The sequence below is a fragment of the Callospermophilus lateralis genome, chromosome 4 (assembly GCF_048772815.1).
Source record: "Callospermophilus lateralis isolate mCalLat2 chromosome 4, mCalLat2.hap1, whole genome shotgun sequence".
NCBI classification, from domain to species: Eukaryota; Metazoa; Chordata; class Mammalia; order Rodentia; family Sciuridae; genus Callospermophilus; species Callospermophilus lateralis.
This window is the reverse complement of record NC_135308.1, coordinates 35,650,603-35,673,513: the sequence shown is the minus strand read 5'-3', so window position 1 is coordinate 35,673,513 and position 22,911 is coordinate 35,650,603. Positions and strand designations below refer to the sequence as shown.

The following is a 22,911-nucleotide window of genomic DNA, read 5'->3' as shown; positions in this document are numbered from 1 at the left end:
CCGTTTCCTATCCTTCTAGCCATCGGCGAGGAGATGTAAAGTGGTACGCTCTGTGACGTATCGCTGCCGGGCATGCTGGGAATTGTAGTCCCCCTCCCAAGCCCTACCCTTTGGCCGGCGATGACGCCACTTCCCGGCCGGCCCCAGATCCCGTAGGCTGAAGTAGACGTCTGTGTCACCCCCACGTCGTGGACATGGTAAGCGCTTCTGCTCGTCACCGACCCCTGCGTTTCCCCTCGGACTTGGGCAGATGGTGCAAGTATGGGCCCGAGACCCTAAAGGGAGACGGGCTCCCCGGCCCACGAAGGTCGCTGCAAACTACGTTGTCTGGAGTCTGCAGCCTGGGCCTCTCTCCCAGCTGCAGCCAGAGGGAATCTGTCCACTAACTCTTGCACCGTGGGCTCAGCTGCGTTGGGATACTCGATCCCTGCCTCTCCTCCTTGTAATTTTTTTCTTTTTTTTTTTAGAATGAGGCATTATTCGTCGTATTTGAAGGCTATTATTAAGAAAGAGGATTTTGAACTAGAAAAGAGAAATAGCTGTTCAAATAAATACTCTGTTCCCTTAGCTTCGATGTTGCACTCTCCTGGTTTCCCTCCTGTCTCATAGCTCAGCCAGGTCCTCCAATCCCTATCCTAGATTAACAGGAACACTTTACATCGTATGCTTTCTCCCAATTTTGTGTCTCCCGCTTAGACCTTTCTTCTGAGCTCCAGATTCATAAATCTGCTAACTGTGCCTCCTTGGATTGCTCATATATATTTCAAACCCTGCAGGTTCAAAAGACTCATCATTTTCACCTCCCTCACTCCACATCTGCTCTTGCTCCAGGAATTCCCATCTCTGCACATGACACCACAATCCACCTGCCAGCCAAAAACTTGGAAATCACCCTTAACACCTTACTTTTCTCAAATGAATGTCCAATCCTTAACCAAGTCCTATAGATTCTACTTCTAATTGCCTATCCATTGTCACTCTCTCCACTGTTGCCATCCTTGTCCGTGTTACTGTTAGTTCTAATCATCGAGGCTAGTCTCCTAAGTGGTCTTTTAAGCAGGCCTTCATGAGTCCATTCCCTTGTTGTAGTGGGCTCTTCTACCTCCAACCCCACCCTATTCCTCTGGAAGTGTTAATATTCCTGCTACTCCTACCCACTTAACTGTCACATCTCAGCTTAAATATTATTTCTTCAGAGAGGATCTTGATTCAGAAGTCCAGGGAGACGCCCGTGTTTTCACATATGGAATGTTCATGACAACCCTTCTTTTCCCAGTTTTACAGAAGAGAAATAGACGAGAAATTATACTGGGCAAAATCATGCAGTAAGTAGCAGAATTAAAATCTGCACTTGCCTCTTTATAGCTTTTACCTTCTTTTTAAAAATATTTTTTATTCAAATGTCCATATACTGTTTGTATGGTAGTATTGATCTTTATATAACCAACTTCTTAGGAGAGCTACTTTAGTGGTTTCTTTTTTTTCCCCTTTCTTTTTCTTCTTCTTCTTCTTTTTTTTTTTTTTTAACTATGCTAAACAGCAGTAGGATAAATGGACAACAGTGAAGCTGAATATGTCCTGAACTTTCTTGATTATTTCCTTAGAATAAATTCCCAGAAGCAGAATTGGGACAAAGGGTGGGATCTTTCAACAGGTTACAATTTTTAGAATAAATAAAAGCAGTTACTCTTAAAGAAAAACAAGATATTTGTGAAGTGAGAAAAAGTTGTAATGGTACCTACTTTATGTTCTGAGGATCAATGTCCATAGTCAATGTCAGTATCTGTTTAATTCCAAATATGGTTCTCACTGTGCAGTATGATTTTTCAGCCTGATTAAGACATATTTTGAGAATATGACAAAATCTTTGAAACCTCTCCTCAAAAGCAAGCTCTCCCTCTTCCCACTCCCTACCTTTGCTGGTGGTGTCTTTTGGTCACTCTCTCACACACAGTGATAAAGTTTGTTTGTCATATATCATCATTGACTACCTGGAACTTGGCATATGGACCCAAGTTAAGAACCGTTGACCATTTCCATTTTGCAAGTTCTCCCTCTGCATGTTCCACATTGCAAGTGTTATCCTATGCCATTTAAATTCCATTTTAAGTGGTTTTTATAGTTGTATGATATTCATAATTATTTAACCAATCTTCTGTTGATGGTAATTGGTTAAAATACCTTAATTTTTCTGAGTTTTGCAGATTTTCTTAGAGTAAATTTCTATCTGCAGAACCACTAGCCCAAAGATGGGACTATAAAAGGTTTAGATTCTTTTTTTAAGTGTATTTTTTTATCTTTATTTTGTTTATTAATTTTTTTATGTGGTGCTGAGGATTGAACTCAGTGCCTCACATATGCTAGGTGAATGCTCTGCCACTGAGCCACAACCCCAGCTCAAAAAGCTTTGATTCTTATTGCCACCTTCTAAGAAGAGTTTCCAGTTTATACTAACACCATCCCAATGATTTGTTAGTTTCCTCTCATTGTCTTGTCCACCAGGTGTCATCAGATTACGTTCAATTTTCTTATTCTGTTCTTAAACTGGTTCTTTACCATTTATGTTTTCATGTCGTTGTTAAATCCCTCAAGACTATAACTTTATCATCTTAAAACTGTAGTTCTCAACCTTTTTTTGCACATTAGAATCACTGGCATGGGGGCAGAGGAAGCTTTTAAATATCCTTTTGCCTAGGTCTAACTTAATTTCTGGGGGTGCAACCCAAGTATCAAAATTTTAAGTTCCCCAGGTAATTTAAGTATGGAAGGATGAAAACCCTTGATTTAAAATTTAGGGATGTTATGGTTTGGATATTAGGTATTGAATGTGTTCCTAGTCCCTTCGTGATCGATGGTCACTCGGCTACCTTGTCGAGGGGGGATAGAGACGTGGAATCAACACACAGACTCCGGGAGCTGGTGAATGAACTGGCTGGAGACCCGTCTCAGGTCGTTGTCCAGTAGCTCAGTTTATTTTTGGAATGCACATAATGGTTATAGGGTTTGAGTGGGGCGTGCCTGTCAGTCATACATAAGCAAGACAATATCCATAAGCCAATCATCTTCTGCCTAATGTAACTGCACTGTGAGGAAACTCTAAATATTGCTGTCGTGGCAGAAAGCAATCTGGAAGGGTCTTTAACCCTTACTGAGTCAGGGGTTCCATGCCCTGAAGCCCCTGACTCTCAGTTTCTTAGCCGGGCAGTTTGGCAATGCTAACCACAAGTGCTGAGGATGTGGTTTCACCCCATCCTGCAGGCGCTCCTGTCAGGCCTGAAGGAAGGTGGATATTTCAGGCACTTCCGAGCTGCTAGTAGCTGCTAGCTGAGACTGAAACTTATTCCAACAAGATATCCCCCCCAAAAAGCTCATGTTAGGCAAGACAGGAATGTTCAAAGGTGAAATGAGTAGATTAATGAGAGTTGTAACTTAATGGGTGGATTAACCCACTTGGTAGTTTAATAATTTGGATATATTCCTGGGTGGTAACTATAGGCAGGTGGGACATGGCTGGAGAAGGTAGATTATGTTTTGTCATTAGCATCTTAAGTGCACATGTGCTGTCTCTCTTTCCTGGCTGCCATGAGCTGAGCAGCTTTCCTCTGCAAAACCCTTTTCCCATGATATTTTGCCTCATCTCAGGCCAAGAGCAATGGAGTCTACTGACCAACCAGAAACTGAACATCTGAACCCTGACCCCAAAATAAACTTTTTCTCCTCTAAGTTGTTTTTGTCAGGTATTTTGGTCACAGGTATGAAAAGCTGATTAAACACAAGGCATCGCATTCTATTTTTCTCCATAAAACAAGGAACTAATTCAAGAAATAATCCAAAGATTCAAGCTTAATTAATGCCTTACTCTAAAGTCTAATAGATTCTAATTTATTTGAGGATGGGTATGTTTTGCTTTAAAAGGGAATTTTTGTTTTATTCTAGGTAATTTCAGAAACTATGGATATACTCTTCAGAATAAGAGGAGGCCTTGATCTGGCTTTCCAGCTACCAACTGCTAATGGTAGGTGTTGAGAAAACTTCTACCTTTTTATCATAAAATTAATGATAAAATATACTGAGATTCCATTTGGCAGATGAAAACAAGTGAAAGACAGGTTAAATGAACTAAGGTTATATATTTAGTAAGTGAATTAAGTAGTATTTAAACTTAAACATGGTTATAGCGCCTTTACCAGTCCATGGGTACCTCTGTGGCAATTAAAAAAAAAAAGTCCCCTCCTTCCCTTAGGGAATTTTTCTGCCTCTTGCAGAAAATTATTACAATAAACATAAATATTGCCAATGAGCATAATGTACATAATACATCCAGAGCCTAATGTAAATAATAAATCTAATACATTTGTACATTTTAGACTTGCAGCTGTACATAACCCCACATCTCCAGACCCTACTTTTAAAAATACTATTATAATAGTATAAGAAAGTCCACAGGAGAAAAATCAATGGGATTAGTATAAAACATGTTTTAGGATCTCATCCTGCTTCTGACTTGGACTGCTGCCATAAACAAAGATAAAGAATACCAGAGGAGGAATGTGATGAATTGTGTTTGAGAATTTCAAGATGCCTATGGGACATTAAGTACAGATTCCCAACAGACATTTGTCTGAAATTTAGGGTAAAGTGGTCAGAATTGGAGCTAAGGAATGTGATGTCCATAAATGTGATACCTAATACCTTGATAATAAATGAAATCACTCATTAAAAGTATGATCAATTATATTACAGCCACACAGAGGTTCAGAAAGATAAGAAATGAAAAGTGTAGGAGGAATGAAGACTTAACTGCTAATAGGGATGGGATTTCTTTGTAGGGTCATGAAAATTTTCTGGAATTGGTGATGATTATAAAACCTTGGGAATATATTAAAAGCCACCTATTTTAAAAGAATGAATTTTATGGTTTGTAAATTTTATCTCAATTTTAAACAAATAGAAAGGCAAAAATATTTGTTATAATTAATGGAAATGGGTATCTGAGAGTCAGTTTCACTATGTTCTACTTTCCTGTGTATTTGAAAGAATTTGGATTGAAAAATCTAATATTTTTCTTACCTTCTACATATTCTTTTAATTTAGAAATTTTTATCAAGAAGGCGTTAAAACGTGTATTGAGTGACCTGTCGAAAAAGCTTTCTTCAAATGCACTTGTATTCAGAATTTGCCATAGTTCAGTGTATGTGTGGCCTAATAGTGACATAAACACCATTCCAGGAGAACTGACTGATAGCTCTGCTTGTAAGAACATAATGCGCTTTATTAAGTAAGTATATTTAAAGATTTCTAAAAATGTTTTCAAAACATCACTTCATATTTTTAAATATATCTGTGTATCAAAAATTTTAGATCTGAGCAGGAAGAAGATACAAAACGAAAATTCATGAGAAAGAAAGACAAAAAATTATCAGACATGGTAAGCAAATCACTTGTCTTATTAATAAAAATATTAAATCCTCAAATTTGGAGCTAAGATCTTATAGATAGTTTAATCTAACCTTATTTTTATAGGTCAGAACATTGAGTTTCAAAAATGTTTTGTGTCTGTTTCACATATCTAAACTTTATCTCACTATAATACATATCTTGGAAATTTTTTAAAATGCTTTCTTTGTTTCCACAAAAAATAAAACAGACTTGAATACTTTTACAAATCATTTAAAACTAAATAAAAGTACATAAAAATGCTCATTCTTATACATGACAAAGGGACACATTATGACATGTAAAATAATGAATGTTAAAGGATTTCTTGTTGTTCACACTGTTTTTTGTTCTACTGATTTTTGCACCAGTATTACTAATTACCTGCCATATTCCACAAATTTTTCCAGAGATGAAAAATGGAAACACTTCTTCCAGGTAGGAAGTTGTACAAAGTTAGAGTGAGTATAGTGTTTTTTTAATCTGATTGGTGGACAATGGGTGCCTATGAGATTAGCGAGACCTTATTAAACCACCAGTTATGAGAATAGAGAAGAAAAAGTGGATACAAAAAATATTTAGAGTATACAATGAATTGTATTTGGAAATTGATTGGATATGGCACAACCAGTTTCTTACTTGAGAAAAGATGGAAAGTGATGAAGAAAAATGAGGTCATTATGGGTATGTTTGACAGAAGTAAGACACAGACGAGCTATTAAATTTACAAATGTGATGTGCACAAAAAATTGTGAGGTGGAGATTGATTTGAAAATTATCAATAGTTAGAACTTGACATTTTGAGTAGTACATGTCAGTTATTTCATAATATATTCCCTGATTTGAGTTTGTTTTTATGCTTTCTGGTCATTAGATTCCTGTGTTATGGTCAGGAATATCACTGAAGAGATATTATGTCCTTTCCAGTATAGTGTACTAAAGAGGCAGATGCTATCAGTTTGTTACAATTCTTAGTGATATTAACTTTCATCACTTACATAAGATGGTATCTACTAGTTTTCTCTGTGGTAAAGGTACTATGTATTCCATTATGATTAATATCCCATGAGAGAATACTTCTAATCCAGCTCTTAACCACCATTGTCAAATTTCACCAGAATCCAATATGATGCTTACAACCTGGTGATTTTTCTATCATTTCCTTCTACATTTATTAGATAGCATTGTACTATAAGGAAGAGTCCGCCTGCCCCCCACCCCTCTTTATTTTTTTCTCATTTGCATGGAAGCTTAGATTCTTATTTTATGAAATGAACTATAATCTGGTACTATCATTAGTTATTTTGACATATATTTTCTAAGATTTGACCAATAGAAGCATCTTCAAGCCACCTCTGTTGTCTTTTTACAATTATATCTTTGAGCACTCCTTTCTGTCTTTCCATAAGATGGTCCAGGTGCAACATATTCTTTCCCTGTTCCAGCTCAGGAATCAGTCATTCTTCATGGAATAGATAGATAGATAGATAGATAGATAGATACACACTGCATATCTATCAGTGTAAGTAATATTGATTCCTTCAATACCACTTCAATTCCACCAAGTTATCAACAACTCCCAATGAGAAGCTTGACTGCCAGTATCCTCAGTATTTTGCAAAATTTGTTCAGACACAGAAAATAGTTTTAGAATCATTTCTTACCACTGCAAAAATCAAACCTAGTAAATACAGCTGAACATTGGTTTATAGGTCTGTATGTATTTAAACCAGGGGTATATAGTCAAAGTTCCTTTTGTGTGTAGTTATCTTATGGTGTTTGTTTGAATTTTTTTAACAATTAAAATCCATACAAAAGTTGAGAGACTAGTCTAATGAACCATGGTGAACCTATACCTAGCATTAACATTGTGTCAACATATGTCCAGTCTGATTTCATCTTTACTTCCTATCCACTCTCCCTCTTTGCCCAGAGTATTTTGAAGCAAAAAGAAATTTCTTAAGATTTGTACTTTTAAAAAATTCACTGCAACTTTATTTATTGTCCTTAAAAAAAAAGGTCCTTTTACTTATCCTTCATATTTTGGGCTTAATGTTCAACAAGTTGACATTGCTGTTTATCTATATAGCATCAAATAGTAAACATAGATCTTATGCTGGAAATGTCAACATCTCTGGCCGCTGTAACCCCCATCATTGAAAGGGAAAGTGGAGGACATCACTATGTTAATATGACCTTGCCAGTCGATGCAGTTCTGTCTGTTTCTCCAGAAGAAACATGGGGAAAGTAAGTATTTTTATACTATTACTGCCACATTTAAATGAAGACCCTTCCTGCAAAGTAATCAGAGCCCATTTTTAGATATTAGAATGGCATGTTTGAGTGGTTGTTGTTTTTATTATCAACCAAAGAGTCACCTAGTAATTATTTATTTGGAGAAAGTAGGGTAGTATGCCAAAAACTAAAGGGTTTCCCTTTATCCACACAGAGCGAAAATACAGTTTCTTTTACTTGACATAATTTAGACTTCTTTTAACAAACCTGATCCAGACATGTTTTAACTAACTTGATCCAATCAAGTTTTTACTATGTTAAAGATATATTAGCTCTACACTTTGATTCAGTAGCCACTAAGACTTTTGTTAATACACTTGTGAATTTCCTCCCCCCACAGAGTTCGTAAACTTCTAGTGGATGCAATTCATAATCAACTAACTGATATGGAAAAATGCATTTTGAGATATATGAAAGAAACATCTATTGTGGTTCCTGAACCATTGCACTTTTTATTACCAGGAGAAAAAGGTCTTGTAACAGTTTCATATCCATCAGGAATTCCGGATGGCCAGCTGCAGGCCTATAGAAAGGTAAAATCAATTCATTTATTCTTGAAAAAGACAATGACCATTGTTCATGTTATATTTATTTATATATTTCCAGTAAAAGGAAATTGTTTTGTAATTTATCTTAAAAGTATGGAAATAAATTATTAGTTTTTTATATTATTTAGTTTCTGTTTTCATGGAACTTTTTTTGTATTACTAATGAAAAAATATTGTGCTGGTTATATTTTAATTTTGAATGCTCCATTTGGTTCATACATTCTATGGAATTTTTATAATTTTTCTATAATGAAATGCAAAAATGAAAAGATGTAGCATGTTTAGATTAACTGATGATTGTTAACAAATTGCTTTTCCCTTCTGTTACTTCCAGATTTGTGGGGAAGAAAAAAAAAAAACAAGATTACAGTTAAGGAAGGAATGTTAGAATTTATGCGAATGCTGATTATGATCTATGATAATACTTTACCTTAGGTAGGGTTATTAGGTTTTATTAAAGGAATGTGGGTAAAAACATAACTAGCATTTAAAGAAATGAGATTTATTGGTAAAAATGACTATTTTTTAAGTGTATCTTTTTGATATGTGGCCTTACCTATAACCCATCAAATTGTATTATGGGGCCATTTTCCTAAAATCTATCCCTAAGAAGTAGTGTAATATTCTAACCCTGTATACCTCTCTGTAAATGCAAGGTGAATTGATTTGCAGAGGTAACATCTGTCCCAGGTGGTCTTTTTAAACACTGGAGTACATAGGAGTGATGTCAGAGTTTTAAAAGTAACCATTACATGTTTTTATACAGTTGAGAAAATATCACATTTTAAACATGTACATATATTTTTATTTTCATGCCATTTTGGTTGGTTTAATACCACTAACTTCTACTCTATAATTTAATCAGTACCCTTTATGTTTGTAAAGTGCTCTTAACATGATTTTTCAAAATACTTTGATATAGTTTTATCTTTGTCAAATATAATTTGTTTTATATCTTTATTTATTGACAAAGAATCTTAATCATTAACTTCTTTGTTGATTCTGATTTCATTTAGGAGTTACATGATCTCTTCAGTTTGCCATGTGACAGACCTTATTTCAAAAGGTCTAATGCTTATCACTTTCCAGATGAGCCATACAAAGATGGTTACATTAGAAATCCACATATTTATCTTAATCCACCTAACATAGAAGCCCATATGGTGAGTTTTAACTAATTGCATATAAGAGTCATTTGATCATTTGTCTCATTTATTTTTTGTTGGTACCCAAGAAAAGTTTTAAGGATTGATTCATAATATATGTCTTCCCTAAAAAATTAATTTATTACCTATTTCTTTGCACAGTCTTTAAGATAGCAGTAATTAACAATGATCTAAAAGAGTAAGTAATTAATAGTGACCTGAGAGTGGAGAGTATATACCACATTTCTCTTACTCAAATTTCATTCCTTGATTTCTTTGAAAGTTTGTCCCATTTTTTCATTCTGAAACTGCAAAATCATTCTAATTAAGGGCATATCTGCACAAACCACACTGAAGGATATATCTGACAACTTTTTGGTCTTATTTTCTGTATGTAATCTACCTGGTTATAAGGGATAGATTCTCACATAAAGGATAGATTCTCCCTTAAATAAAAGGAATGGAGAAAGGAGTTAAAGATACATATAGACCAATGAGAAATAGGAATAGGAGCATAGCTGGCCCTCTTAAAACAAAGGAACCCTGAGACTGGTAGCTGTCCGAGTATCTCTCAAGTCCTACATGGACTCCTTGATGGCTATTCCGTTGCTTTCTATGTGTCTCTTTTTGATCCTGAGTGACCTGTTCTATCTTTTCTCAGTTTCATACCTTCTGTATCCTCATTGTTTCAGTTTGTGTAGGACTTTTTCCTATCCTTCCTCTTAGCTGCTCAGTGTGTGCTTCATTTCAACTTCATTACCTGTTCCTTACTGGTTCACTCTGCACTTCTCAGTTCAGATTCCCAAAAGTAAGAAAATTTAATTGGCTGTCTTTTCATGACAATTATTCAGCACCTTCTGAGTGTCCAGGGGCTTTTGTAAGAAAATCTGAAGAACTAAATTGAATATATGATACAATAGGGGCCTACTTTTAGTCTTATCCATCTGAATGCACTTAACTCCATCTGACAGAACTGTGGACACATCACCTCCCCTAGAAAGAACTCTGAGCACTCACTGTTACATGTACACACACGAGTCTTTAGAGAGCATTTCAGAGATATTAAATGACTCACTTATTTTGAAAAGATGGGAAGAAATCTTCAGACCTATTCCTTGTTAAAAATCTTGCTCTGTCACAGACATAGAATCATATAGAATAGGAAGTATAAAACAGAGTTTTATACTTTTTGTTGAGACAAAAAGTAAAACTCTTGATGGTTTTTCTAGTAGATGGTTACATAAATGTTTTCTCTCTCAGACTATATTCAGAACTCCTCCGGGTAGATATTATATCATATATTCTCTTTTAATTCTTTAAAGAGAACTTTGACACTCAAAATACTAAGTGAATACTGATACATTTGTGACAATGAAATTCCTTATCTGTATTACAAAGGAGCCAGAAGCATTGATAATAATTTTTAAATATTTATTATGTAATATTTTATATGTACATATAATACATATGTAAAATGTATAGCATAGCAAGGAAATGAGTACCGAGGAGCCCCTACTTATTTAAGCACTAGAACATTATCAGTCTGACAGAACACACCTTCCTTTTTCACTCCCTGCCTCCACAACAGTTCCAAGAAGGATTCTTACACAGTTGACCCTCCATATCCATGGTTGTGCATCTGTGGACTCAGTCAACACCCTGATCAAAATTATTTTTGGGAAAAAAATTATGTCAGTACTGAACAGACTTTTATTTCACAAGCAATTCAATTGTTTTAGAAAATAATATTGGTTTATAAAAAAAGATGTGCATTCTTAGCATTATACTACAACTAAGAATTTTATAATATCAACCTTTATTTTAGAGTTATTAAATAACACCTTGGGCTGTTTATAAAATGCAGAAGCATTTTATGAATCCTTCACTTATTTGTTTATACATTCCTTTAGTCCTTCATTTATTCATTCAGGCAGATCATCATTTATTCAACAACATTTGTATCAATTGAGTGCCCAGTCTGTTATAGAAGCAATGTTAGGTTAAACATCAAATAGTGATATGCTTCAGAATAAAGTAGGCTAAAGATGATGTCCAGGGCAGAAGACGGGTGGTGAGAGTGAGCATGCCATCTTTAGGTTGGATGGTCAGGGAGGGTCTCTGACAACTTAATGGAAACCTGAGTGGAAGAAGGGTGAAGCTGTAAAATTATTTGGGTAAATAGTTTTTCTATCCAAGAGAACCTTAAGGCTCTGAGGTCAGATTATCCCTGGTGTATTTGAACCCAAACCAGATGAAGAAATAGGGAAAAGCAAAGGAGATGAAGTTGGAAAGGAGACCACTGTTGGGTCCACTGTTGAGGAACTTTGGTTTTTAATAAAAGCCAAGAAAGAGGGTATAATGTTCTGTGAAGGCATATTTATTTATTTATTTTTCTAATTTGTTATATATACCAGCAGAGTGCATTACAATTCACATATTACACATATACAGCACAATTTTTCATGTCTCTGGTTATATACAGAGTATATTCACACCATTCATGTCTTTATACATGTACTTAGGGTAATGATGTCCATCTCATTCCACCATCTTTTCTATCCCCATGCCCCTTCCTTTCCCCTCCCACCTCTTTGTCCTGTCTAGAGTTCATCTAATCCTCCCATGCTCCCCCTCCCAACCCCACTATGAATCAGCCTCCTTATATCAGAGAAAACATTTGGCATTTGGTTTTTGGGGATTGACTATTTTTACAAGGTTCTAAAGCAATAGTCAGAACAGTAAACATGCTTCAGGCATATGTATAAAATATGTACTTCTATCTTAAGTTAATATTGTATTATATTTCTTCTTTTTATATAGATTTATGTGGTCCAGGGCATATATGGTTATCACCATTATATGCAGGATCGGATAGATGACAATGGCTGGGGCTGTGCCTACCGATCGCTGCAGACTATCTGCTCTTGGTTCAGACATCAGGGATACACAGAGAGAGCCATTCCAACACACAGGGAAATTCAGCAGGTACTAAACACCCCATTTTAAATTATAAGCAAGTATATGTTTTATTAGCCATTAATAATTTAATATAATACCATTAATAATTTTTATTGCCCTGTAGTGTAGACATATTGTTATTTTGAAGGAAAAAAATATTCTCATACTGGTAATCAGAGAAAATACCCTAAATGTAATTTTTAATAGTTGTCATGTATATGGATTTTTTTATATTTTTAAACACATAAAGGCTCTAGTTGATGCCGGTGACAAACCAGCAACATTTGTCGGATCACGGCAATGGATTGGATCTATTGAGGTACAGCTGGTACTAAACCAATTGATTGGTATAACTTCAAAAATATTGTTTGTCAGGTAAGAACACTTTAAGAATTTAGGTAAATCATTTCAAAGTGACAGTTTGTCATTTTTATTAAAATAATTTTAAAAATTATATATTTCCCCCTATTTATTTTCACTCCTTTCTCTTTCTCCTTACTTTATAAGTTTCATTTTTTAACCCTAAATTTTTTTATTTGCTCTTAGAAGACTTTTGAGTTTACAAATAAACTGTGGTATATACTTTCATTGTCTAGGCCTAATTTTAGCCTATACAAAGAAAACTTACAAGTATTTTAACCTTTGTATTTACAAAGTCTAGTTTGGGTATTTTTGTTTGTTTTTTGGTACCAGGGATTAAACTCAGGGGTGCTTAAACACTGAGCCATTTCCCCAGCCCTTTTCTATTTTTTATTTTGAAACAACATTCTGATAAGTTACTTAGGGCCTAAGTTGCTTAGGCTGGCTTTGAACTTGTAATCTTCCTGCCTTAGCCTCCCAAGCTGTTGGGATTATAGGCATGCACCACCACATCCAGCTAAAGTCTGGTTTTTGAGTGCTTAATTCTTCAAAAAGTCTTGAAAGGACAAAATCAAATCTTGATCTGTGACTGACATTTTTGTTTGCCTCTTGCTCTTTTTCTAAGATATTAATAAACCAATAATGTGTCCAAATAATGTACTTATCTTACAATTCTAGAGAATTTTATTATTAAAATGAGAAAATATAAATTAAGTTATATCACTTTCTCTAACCATAACTAGCCAACTCTATACTGTATGACCTCAGGTGTTTAAATGTATTTTTTTATTGATAACTATAGTTATAGTATCCTCATTATCAAGTGCTTTAATATGTCTGATTTCACAATTGGAATTTGGAATAGTTATGGAAATCACTGCTAAATAATGACAGATTAAGAAGCAAATAATTTTTTCAAGTGAGTTTTGGTACATTAAAACATTATTTATACATTCCCTATTAAGCCAAAAATTAAGGTTTAGCATCATCTGGCACCTCCAAAAAAAGTAAACACAAAAACAAAAAAACATACTAATAGTGCCTGATTTATAATGGGCCAACTTATGATTTATTACTTTACAATGGCACAAATGCAATAACTCATTCAGTAGAAACCTTACTTTGAAATTTTTAAAAAAATATTTCTTAGTTGTAGATGGACACAAATACCTTTATTTATTTATCTTTATGTGGTGCTGAGGATTGAACCCAGTGACTCACCCATGAGTGCTCTACCACTAAGCCACAAACCCAACTCCCTTACTTTGAAAATTTGATCTTTTCCTGCGTAGTGATATGCAGTTTAATACTCTGGTGGTGGTGGGCTAATTCCCAGTTAGCCATTTGTTTACAAGAAGAAATGCAATGTACTATGTTGCTAAGCTGTGATGTTTGGTATATGAGGTATCTTAAATGCATTTCCAACTTATAGTGTTTTCAATTTAAATAATGGGTTTTGGGGATGGAATCCTATTGTGAGTCAAGGAATATATATGTACCTCCCTTTACCTCTCCATCTTTCTTTCCTTTTCTCAAAAGTAGAAATTGCATAATAATTATGTTGTACTTAACAACATTTTGCAATTTTCATATCAACTTCACAGACATATATTTCAGTCCTAGAATCTCCTCTGTCACGTGTATAAGTAGGTATTAAGGAAGAGAAAATACAGACTCAGAAATGCCATAGCTGGGGATGTAGCTCAGAGGTAGAATACTTGGCTAGCATGCTTGGCCCTGGGTTTGATTCCCTGCACCACCAAAAATATATAAATAAAAAACTCTCCTTTTTTCTAATAATTAAATTTCTGCATAAGAATGCCCTGGACATCAAGATGAACAGTTTGAATCTCGTATTAAAAATCTAGAACCTTCTTTATGCAGTTCCAGAAGAAGAAAATCAGGCCTTTCTTCTTTCCTAGCATAGTTAGTAGCCTTAAATATTTAGTTTCTGATGCTTTAAATTGCTTTCTAGTCACCTTTGGCAGTGGGTGGGGAGGGATGCTTTCTAAGTCTATTCTGTACCACTTGATTTTTACTTTTTTGTTTCAATAACAAACCAAAAGGAAAACAAAAGGTAGAAAACATTGGCTCACCAAACTCATTATTTGACCTTAGTGTTCAAAGTAGTTCATCTAATGGAAAAATGGTTTCTTTCTAGCCAAGGCTCAGAAATGGCTTCACGAGGACGGGAACTGGCTAATCATTTCCAGAGTGAAGGCACTCCAGTAATGATTGGTAAGGTATCTTGAACATCTTGGGCTATTTTGATAGAGTGGAAAATGTGTGAAATGACTTAGTAATACTTAAATGTTGCATAAAATAAGTCATTTTAAACATTTTAAAATTAAATTCTATACCATAATATTGGCTCTCTGGATATTTTAAAAATTTACAAGGTTCTTGACAGGTTGTAAAAAAGATTATAATAACAAAAAGTAAAAGCTAAGAAAAGAAATGATAACTATCTTTAAACATTTAGAAAACTAAGAGAAGTATTAAAAAGGATAAAGGTGCAGTGGCACACACCTATAATCCGAGCAGCTTGGGAGACTGAGGCAGAAGGATCAAAAGTTCAAGACCAGCCTTAGCAACTCAGTAAGGCCTTGAGCAACTTAGCAAGATCCCGTCTCTAAATAAATAAATAAAAAGGACTGGGAATGTAGCTTAGTGGTAAAATACCCCTGCATCCAAGCCCCAATAGCAAAACAAAAAGAGGAGATGGTCTCTTGACTAGACATCAAAAGTCATGGCTCTGTCACTTGGCTATCCGTGTGACACTGTGCAAATGACTTAACCTCTCTGGGCTTTATTTGTAGAATAAGAATATTGGGTTGGTTGATCAAAACATTCATGAGTCTCTGAAGAATAAGACTTGTCCTGTAATGACACAAGGCAAACTAAGAGTAGTATGAAAGAAACAGATAGGCAGATGATGGCAGAATATCAGAAAGAGTGGGTGGGCCATATCATTGGAGATATCAGAGCAAATACAGCAGAGGCTCCACAGCAGTGATTGTTCTGTTGGGAGGAGTTTGGACCCTCTGGCTCTTATCCAATTTAGATAATTTAAAGGATATGGCAGCAGAAAACAAGCTTTATGTGATTATGAATACAGATTGCGCCTTTCATGTGTCAAAGATAAAATTTTACCTTTTCAGAGTATATTTGGCATCATGGTCTTTTACAATTAGGGTAATGAATTTTAATGCTATTTAGGTCAATAAGTGGGCAAAATAATCTGTCTCTTTATTTTAAAATATAATGGCAGTTGAGATGGTTTATGCCTGTGGTATGTCATGTCTTCTCTAGGAGGAGGAGTCTTAGCCCACACAATACTAGGAGTTGCATGGAATGAGACGACAGGGCAGATAAAATTTCTGATTCTAGATCCACATTATACAGGCGCTGAAGATCTGCAAGTTATTCTGGAAAAGGTAAGTATCCATTTAACACAAATTTAGCAACAAAGCCAAGAACTCAGAAATGAAGGATAGCAAACTAGATGTCAACAGAAAGATGACTAGCCGAGGGCAGTGAGGAGGCATTCTAAGGCTATCATGAGTAACTGTCTCTCTATACAGGGAGACTAGAAGGACAAAGTCGGTTGAAAAAGACAAAATTTAGGTTAAATTTATAAAACCTTTCTCAGTTTTTATATTTAATAATGGAACACAAAGCTCATAAATATATTACTTTAGAGATTTTATGGCTTTATATAAATAAATACATCAAGGTTTACTGATGACTTAAAATATAAGGGTAGAACATATAAACTTTTATAATTTTAAAATTAACTAGAAATAGCCAAGCAAAATGACTGCTTTTGATTTATTTACATATAACCTGATCTTATTCTATAGAGATTTTGAAGTTGAGACCAACTCAAGAATATTTGTTGATGTTTTATAATATCAGTTAAAGGAAGTATTAATTTAAATTGATTTATAGGGAATTGATTCTCACATGAAAATTGAGTACTAAATCTTCAGGAGACAAATATTTTAAGCCATAATTAACCCAAATTTTAAATAACAATTATGTTCTATACCAAATATGTTAAAATTACAAAGAACGCATACAACCTTTTAAATCATCAACTAATGAATGTATCCTACTATTTTATTATTCATTCATTACTCTTCATTTTTGTCATGTTTTCCTTAGGTCAGTATCATTAGTATCAAAGAAAGGTTTCTCTGAACTTTGTAGTTGGAGTTTAATTAGGTCACTTTTTGCAAAGAATGGGATGGATTTAACATTGAAATTCATTGGTGAGGTAGTTTCAGAAATTTAAAAAAAAAAAAATGTAATTACACCTTTCTAAAGCCCTAAGGATAAAAAGTCAGCAATACTGAAAGAAAGGCACGGGCTACTCCAAGAACTTACAGGAGTTGGATGTGCTCAGAGCAAGCTGCAGAAGTGTGGCTGGAGAGACAGGCAGGAGCTAAAGCCAGGCAAGAACCCCAGGAAAAGCCTTATTTTCATCAGGGGAGTGATACAGATATTACTTCTTTACCACAGGCTTGAGGTGCTTTGCACTAGATGGAATTATCTATGTAAGATTTTCTGAAGTAATTAGAGGAAGTCAGGTTGTCCCCGATTGCTTTTTCTATAAATTGCAGTCTCCTCCTTTTGGGTTATTTTGATAGAGTGGAAAATGTGTGAAATGAATTAGTAATATTTAAATGTTGCATAAAATAAGACATTTTAAAATATGTTTTCAAAAAATATGTTAACATTATTTTAGGAGTTATACTTCTGTAGAACTCTGCAATAGCAGGAACCCCTTGACGCACAGTGCTTACAAGAAACTATGAAGCCAAAGCCAAGTGCAGCCATCAGTAGAATTTTGACTGTCACTTGACACAACAGTCTAAGAGGCAATTCTGACTCTTCTGTTCCTCTTTACCCTTTTGTGGAGCTTTCCTGTTTACATTCCCAGGCCAGTCATCTCCGAGAAGCATAGTCCTCCAAATACTTGCCTTTTGGCACATTCTCTACCCATTTCTCCTTTAAAAAAAAAAAAAAATTGGATCTGGTTGCCAGGAGAAAACCTACATGTCTGAAAGTATCGGAAAAGGTTAAAACAAAAATGGTGTAAGCCTTTTTATATATGTCTGTTAAGAAGACAGATTTTAGGACATTGAATTTAAAGTTTTGGTGAAAAACACACACCAATAAAATAGATTATTAATGTATAGAAACGTCTAATACATGGTAATCCAAACTTAATGGTGGTTGCCTAGGGAGAGGATTTTTTTTTTTTTAACTTAGATCATGTTTGAATTTTTACAATGTATGTTTTTGCAATCAAAACAAAAAACATAGGCTGGCATGGTGGTGCACACCTGTAATCCCAGCAGCTCAGGAGGCTGAAGCAGAAGAATCATGAGTTCAGAGCCAACCTCAGCAACTTAGCGAGGCCCTAAGAACCTCAGCAAGACCCTGTCTCTAAATAAAATACAAAAAAGGGCTGGGGATGTGCTCAGTGGTTATGTGCCTGTGGTTCAATCCCTGACCCCCTTCCTAAAAAAAAAAAAAAAAAAAAAAAAAACACACAAAAAAAAATAAAAAGATCTTTTCCAGTAAGACCTCCCCTTTCTACACACACAGAAAAAAATGGAGCTAAGACACTATCTTTTATAGCTACTCTAAATTTTAGCCAGAATATCCTGATATAGTTAAAAGAATAAGACGACTATTTGTCTTTCCATGGTATCTGAAGAGTCCCCAGCTAGCCTCTTCCCAATTATTTCTCAAAGCATTTCATTCTGAAACAACATAAACCGGTCATCAGCTTTTTATTCTTTAATAAATCAGTGATCCTAGAAGAAATTTGATAAACTTTCATATAATCATATGATTTTGCTTGAAAGTAATTTTGTCTGCATGAGAAAATGATTAATACTGGCATGAAGAATGGCAAGTGGAAATGGTTATAGCCTGAGGAAATGAAAGAACACGGAGTGCAGCTCATGGGGCAAGATCAGTTTTTCTCTACCATGTTTCATCCTATCTAGGATACAGCCAAATAAGCTATACTTGTTATTGACTGCCAGAGATATAAAACTATGCATCTTAGGACCAATGAAGTGTGTGGTATCTGGACTAACAATTACTATTAGGAAGTTTTTCTTTTTTGATAATTTCTGTGACTAAATAATCTAGAATTAAACGTTAAAATCTGGGCTGGGGATGTGGCTCAGTGGTAGAGTGCTCGCCTAGCATGTGCGAGGCCCTGGGTTCTATCCTAAACCACATAAAAATAAATAAACAAAGATATTGTGTCTAACCAAAAAATAAATATTAAAAAAAAGTTTAAAATCTGTGTTGAAAGGACCCAAATAAGTTACTTTTCTACGGTTAGAAAACCCTTGAATTATATAGGTATTGGAGTCTTATTCCAGAGCTTTGTGTGCAATTTCTAGTGAGTGGTCTTAGAACTTAGTAAAATATTTTCCTTTCCCTTCTCCCAAATCCAGGGCTGGTGTGGATGGAAGGGCCCAGACTTTTGGAACAAGGAAGCTTACTATAATTTATGTCTTCCTCAGCGACCAAATACTATTTAAATTATCTTGGACTCAAAGACTGTAGTAAAATGGTATTATAAACTTGTTAATAAAAAATTTTAATTTCAAAGTAAATCCTGAGTGTAGTTTGATATTGAACTATAACTTTTTGCAAAGATAATAACTGTTGCACAGTTTATTCTTTAGACATTCCTTTAATAACATAAAAAGACAACATGCACAACCAAAATATTACAAGCATGTAAATACATGTATTCTTAAATATTCTCTTCACTTGGAAGAAAGTTTTCCTCCTTCTCAGGAGTTTAGACACATACAGTATGCCAAAAGCCATCACTTGTACATCTGCATGGATGAATCCCTTCTTCATGCGGCTTCATAACCAACATGACATCTGTTTTCAAAAAATATGTTAACATTAAAAACATTTTTTTAAAAATGTTTTCTCCCCAAATTTCCACTATGCAGAAAATGTTAGTTTCTATAATTTAGTAGTAGTAGTAACTATAATCAGTATTAAAATATTAAGGAAGAGATGATACTAGAAATAAAAGAATATCAATATTTAAGTGAAACAATAAATTCTATGCTAGGAAAGAGAATCTTGAGTGAGAAAGGAAGAATCAGCTATAAGTGACTTACCAGCACCTCCTTTTCCCATTTGTATTTTCTGTACTTCCAAAACTTCGTTTCTGTCTGAACACTGGAACACAGTGATCCCTGTCAGATTGTTCATTTGATTTTATTGTCTGCATACATTTAATTGTTGTAAGAAACTTAGCACATTCCGGAAATCCACATGACCAAGCAAGATCTTCAGCTGTTTGCCCATTCTTATTACATAAACTGAAATTAGACAAAGATTGAATTAAATAAAAATTGATAATTGTTTGGTCTTTTTATTTATATCTCTTTAATAAAGGAATTTGGGACTTATACCAATGTCGATGGCAAAAATCAAAGCAGTATTAAACTGGGGATGTGTAGCTCAGTGGAGGTCCTGTGTTCCATCCCTAGCAGGCACCACCCGCACACGCATGCACTTGTAAAGGACGCTGAGGGAAATTTTGCTTTTGCTCACTGTTGTATCCTTAGTGGCTCGAAAATTCAGCCCCAGAGTGGGCACTCCATTGTATTTATATTTCATTGTTGAATGAACGCAAGAGTATTTGGTGTAGTCAATGAGAAAAAGTGGAATACTGCTATAAAGAACAGAATTGCACCTGTCATTGCTTAGGTTCTGTTTTTTTTTTTTTTTCACTTACTCCAATTGATAGTATTAGATATCAATAATAGCTTAGATAAATATTTAAATAACACTAAATTACCAATCAGGCAAGCATTATTTTCAAAATCATGTTCTTAAGCTTGAGGAGTCTGATATTTTAATCGAAGAAAACAAAATTTGAAGCCACTGATTTTATACTTACTCAATTTGGGCATCATTGGCTACAAGCAGGCTAAGGCATTCCAGGCTTCCAACTTTTGCTGCCTTGTGGAGTGGAGCTTCTCCCAAAACATCCTTTAGGATAAGAGGGCACATTTTAGTCCCCAAAACACTATAAAAGCTGGTAAGTGAAGTCTAATATTAGCTATTTGAAGAAGCCAGTTAGAACTTCATTACCTGGACTAAATTTTTAAATTTAAAAACTTTTCCCTTAGCATGCTATTTAATACAAAGTTTTCATTAATCAAAAATGTATATAATCACATTCACTAAAATTTAAGTGAATACAAACAAAATAAGTTCTACAGAAGTCAAAAAATTTAAGGTCTGTAGAAAACTGTAAAGGTTGTGAGCTTGCCTCCTGAGTATTATTTCAGTTGCTATATTGAGGCTTTTGAATTGTAGCAATTCTGTTGAAATAAACCACAAACCTATGTTGTCCAATGTTATAGCTAATAGATACTAATGGCTATGAAATGTAGCTATATTGAATTGAGATTTGCTGTAAGAGTAAAATACATACCAGATAGTGAAATATATGAAAAAGAAAATGTAAAAGTTAATAATTGTTTCATATTAATTACACAGTGAAATTATACTTCAGATAAATCATGTTAAATGACTAAAATTAATCTCGTTTCATTCTACTTTAACATAGATACTAGAAAGTTTTATATATGTATCTCGCATGATATTTCTGCTATAGTCAGGCTACAGACCTGTCTGTAACAACTGAAACAACTGAATGTTCTGGCAGCTAGGAAATGTTTGTGGATTTGCAGTGGAGGGGAGGGCTGTACACAGCAACAGTTACCTAGTTACCTGTTGGTTGAGATCAGCACCTGTTTGCAGCTGCCAGAGAAGAAAGTAAGCAAGGCCGCCACCTGCGGCCAAGTGGACAGGCGACTGCTCCCAAGGATCCGGGGGTGCATTGACAGAAGCCCCCGCCTCCAGCAAATACTTCAGGCTATCCACCTGTGGGAAGAGAACAGATTCAATACCCGTCTCTCTCCTTGTTCAGTCCTGAGACCTCTCAGGGGTTGGAAATTTTTCCCACTGCAAAAACCCTTCCAACTCTGGCAAGGCTTGATTTGGCAGCGCTCAGCAGTCCGCTCCTGTCAAACTCGCTAGCGAAGAGAGACGTCTAGTAACTTTAGTCCTCAAAAGGGTCCGTGTCTCACCTCCGGATCGCAATCAAGCAACAACATCTCCCGTCTAAAGAAGTGGACAAGAGAGGTGGGCCACTCGCTGCAAACTAGCAGGTGAGTGCACAGGGCAGCCCAAATGCGCGAGAATTTAAAGACTGCCGGGGCTAGCGGGCGGGTCCTTTGCTACTGTGCCCCAGCAGCCTAACCCTCAGCTGCGGGAATTTTACCAGGCCTTCGGCTGCCGCTGCACGTACACAAACATTAACACGTGCGACCCGGAACCCTACAAAACAAGCTGAAGGGGGAGAAGGGGCAGGAAATGCTAGTCTGTTTTCCGATTGGCCGGTCCAGACCATTCTGGACCCGCCCACTTAGGGGCGGAGCCTTTGTCCTCCCAAAAGAGTCCCAATACGCATGTGCCGTGAAGGAAGTGGGTGGGAAAGATTTCAACTGGGGTTGGGGTTCAGCGGCCGCCATGAGCCTCACATGGGCTGACACGTAGACTGCCACCGTGCCAAACTCTAATCCCTCTGGAAAAGCGGCAGTCGTGGGTGAGGGTTTTGGTGGCTGCGTGCACGCACGTAACCAGGAAAGAGGGAACTATAAGTAGCATCCGCCTACACCGCCTTTGGAAGCCGTTCTGTGCGGTGCTGGCGCCGCGCCCGCCCTCGCCCCAGCTCCGCAGGAAAGAGTTCCTTCTGCCCCGGGTTGGCTCAGCCTCGTCCCGGCGCTCCCGGGACATTCAGGAAGGAAAGCCAGAGTAGGGCCGTTGGAGGGCAGCCTAAAGGGAACCCGAGGGATAGCTTTTACCGCAGGAACTGCCCCTTTCCAAAATTAAATGAATTATCAGGCGAGGCCCGTTGGGCTTAACGTGAGACCATGCCCACAGTGGGACTTCCTGTGAAGCAAGCCACCGCCACCCGTTGTAGTGTGTCTCCTGGGGGACAGCTGAAACCGCTACCGACTGCTTGCTGTTAAAACCAGCGACCAAGCCAATAAATATAAGGCGTTTCCTGAGACAGGGTAGCACGGAGGAGGAAA

The 22,911-nt window shown here is 35.9% G+C and overlaps 2 protein-coding genes across 2 annotated transcripts; one reads left to right on the top strand and one right to left on the bottom strand.

Annotated features, from left to right (window-relative positions):
• Positions 1-115: 115 nt before the first annotated feature.
• Positions 116-19,352, top strand: Ufsp2 (UFM1 specific peptidase 2). Its single transcript, XM_076853700.1, has 12 exons — positions 116-197; positions 3,937-4,015; positions 5,095-5,278; positions 5,362-5,428; positions 7,526-7,683; positions 8,072-8,264; positions 9,296-9,442; positions 12,245-12,409; positions 12,633-12,757; positions 14,904-14,980; positions 16,055-16,179; positions 19,228-19,352. Exons 1-12 carry the CDS (start codon positions 195-197, stop codon positions 19,312-19,314), a joined length of 1,410 nt encoding a protein of 469 aa, XP_076709815.1. The 5' UTR covers positions 116-194; the 3' UTR covers positions 19,315-19,352.
• A 112-nt stretch (positions 19,353-19,464) lies between these two features.
• Ankrd37 (ankyrin repeat domain 37) lies at positions 19,465-22,147 on the bottom strand. Its single transcript, XM_076852405.1, has 5 exons — positions 21,904-22,147; positions 21,545-21,697; positions 20,706-20,797; positions 19,918-20,121; positions 19,465-19,669 (listed from the first exon to the last, which is right to left on the bottom strand). Coding segments are annotated over exons 1-5 (477 nt in total). The 5' UTR covers positions 21,931-22,147; the 3' UTR covers positions 19,465-19,668.
• Positions 22,148-22,911: the final 764 nt, after the last annotated feature.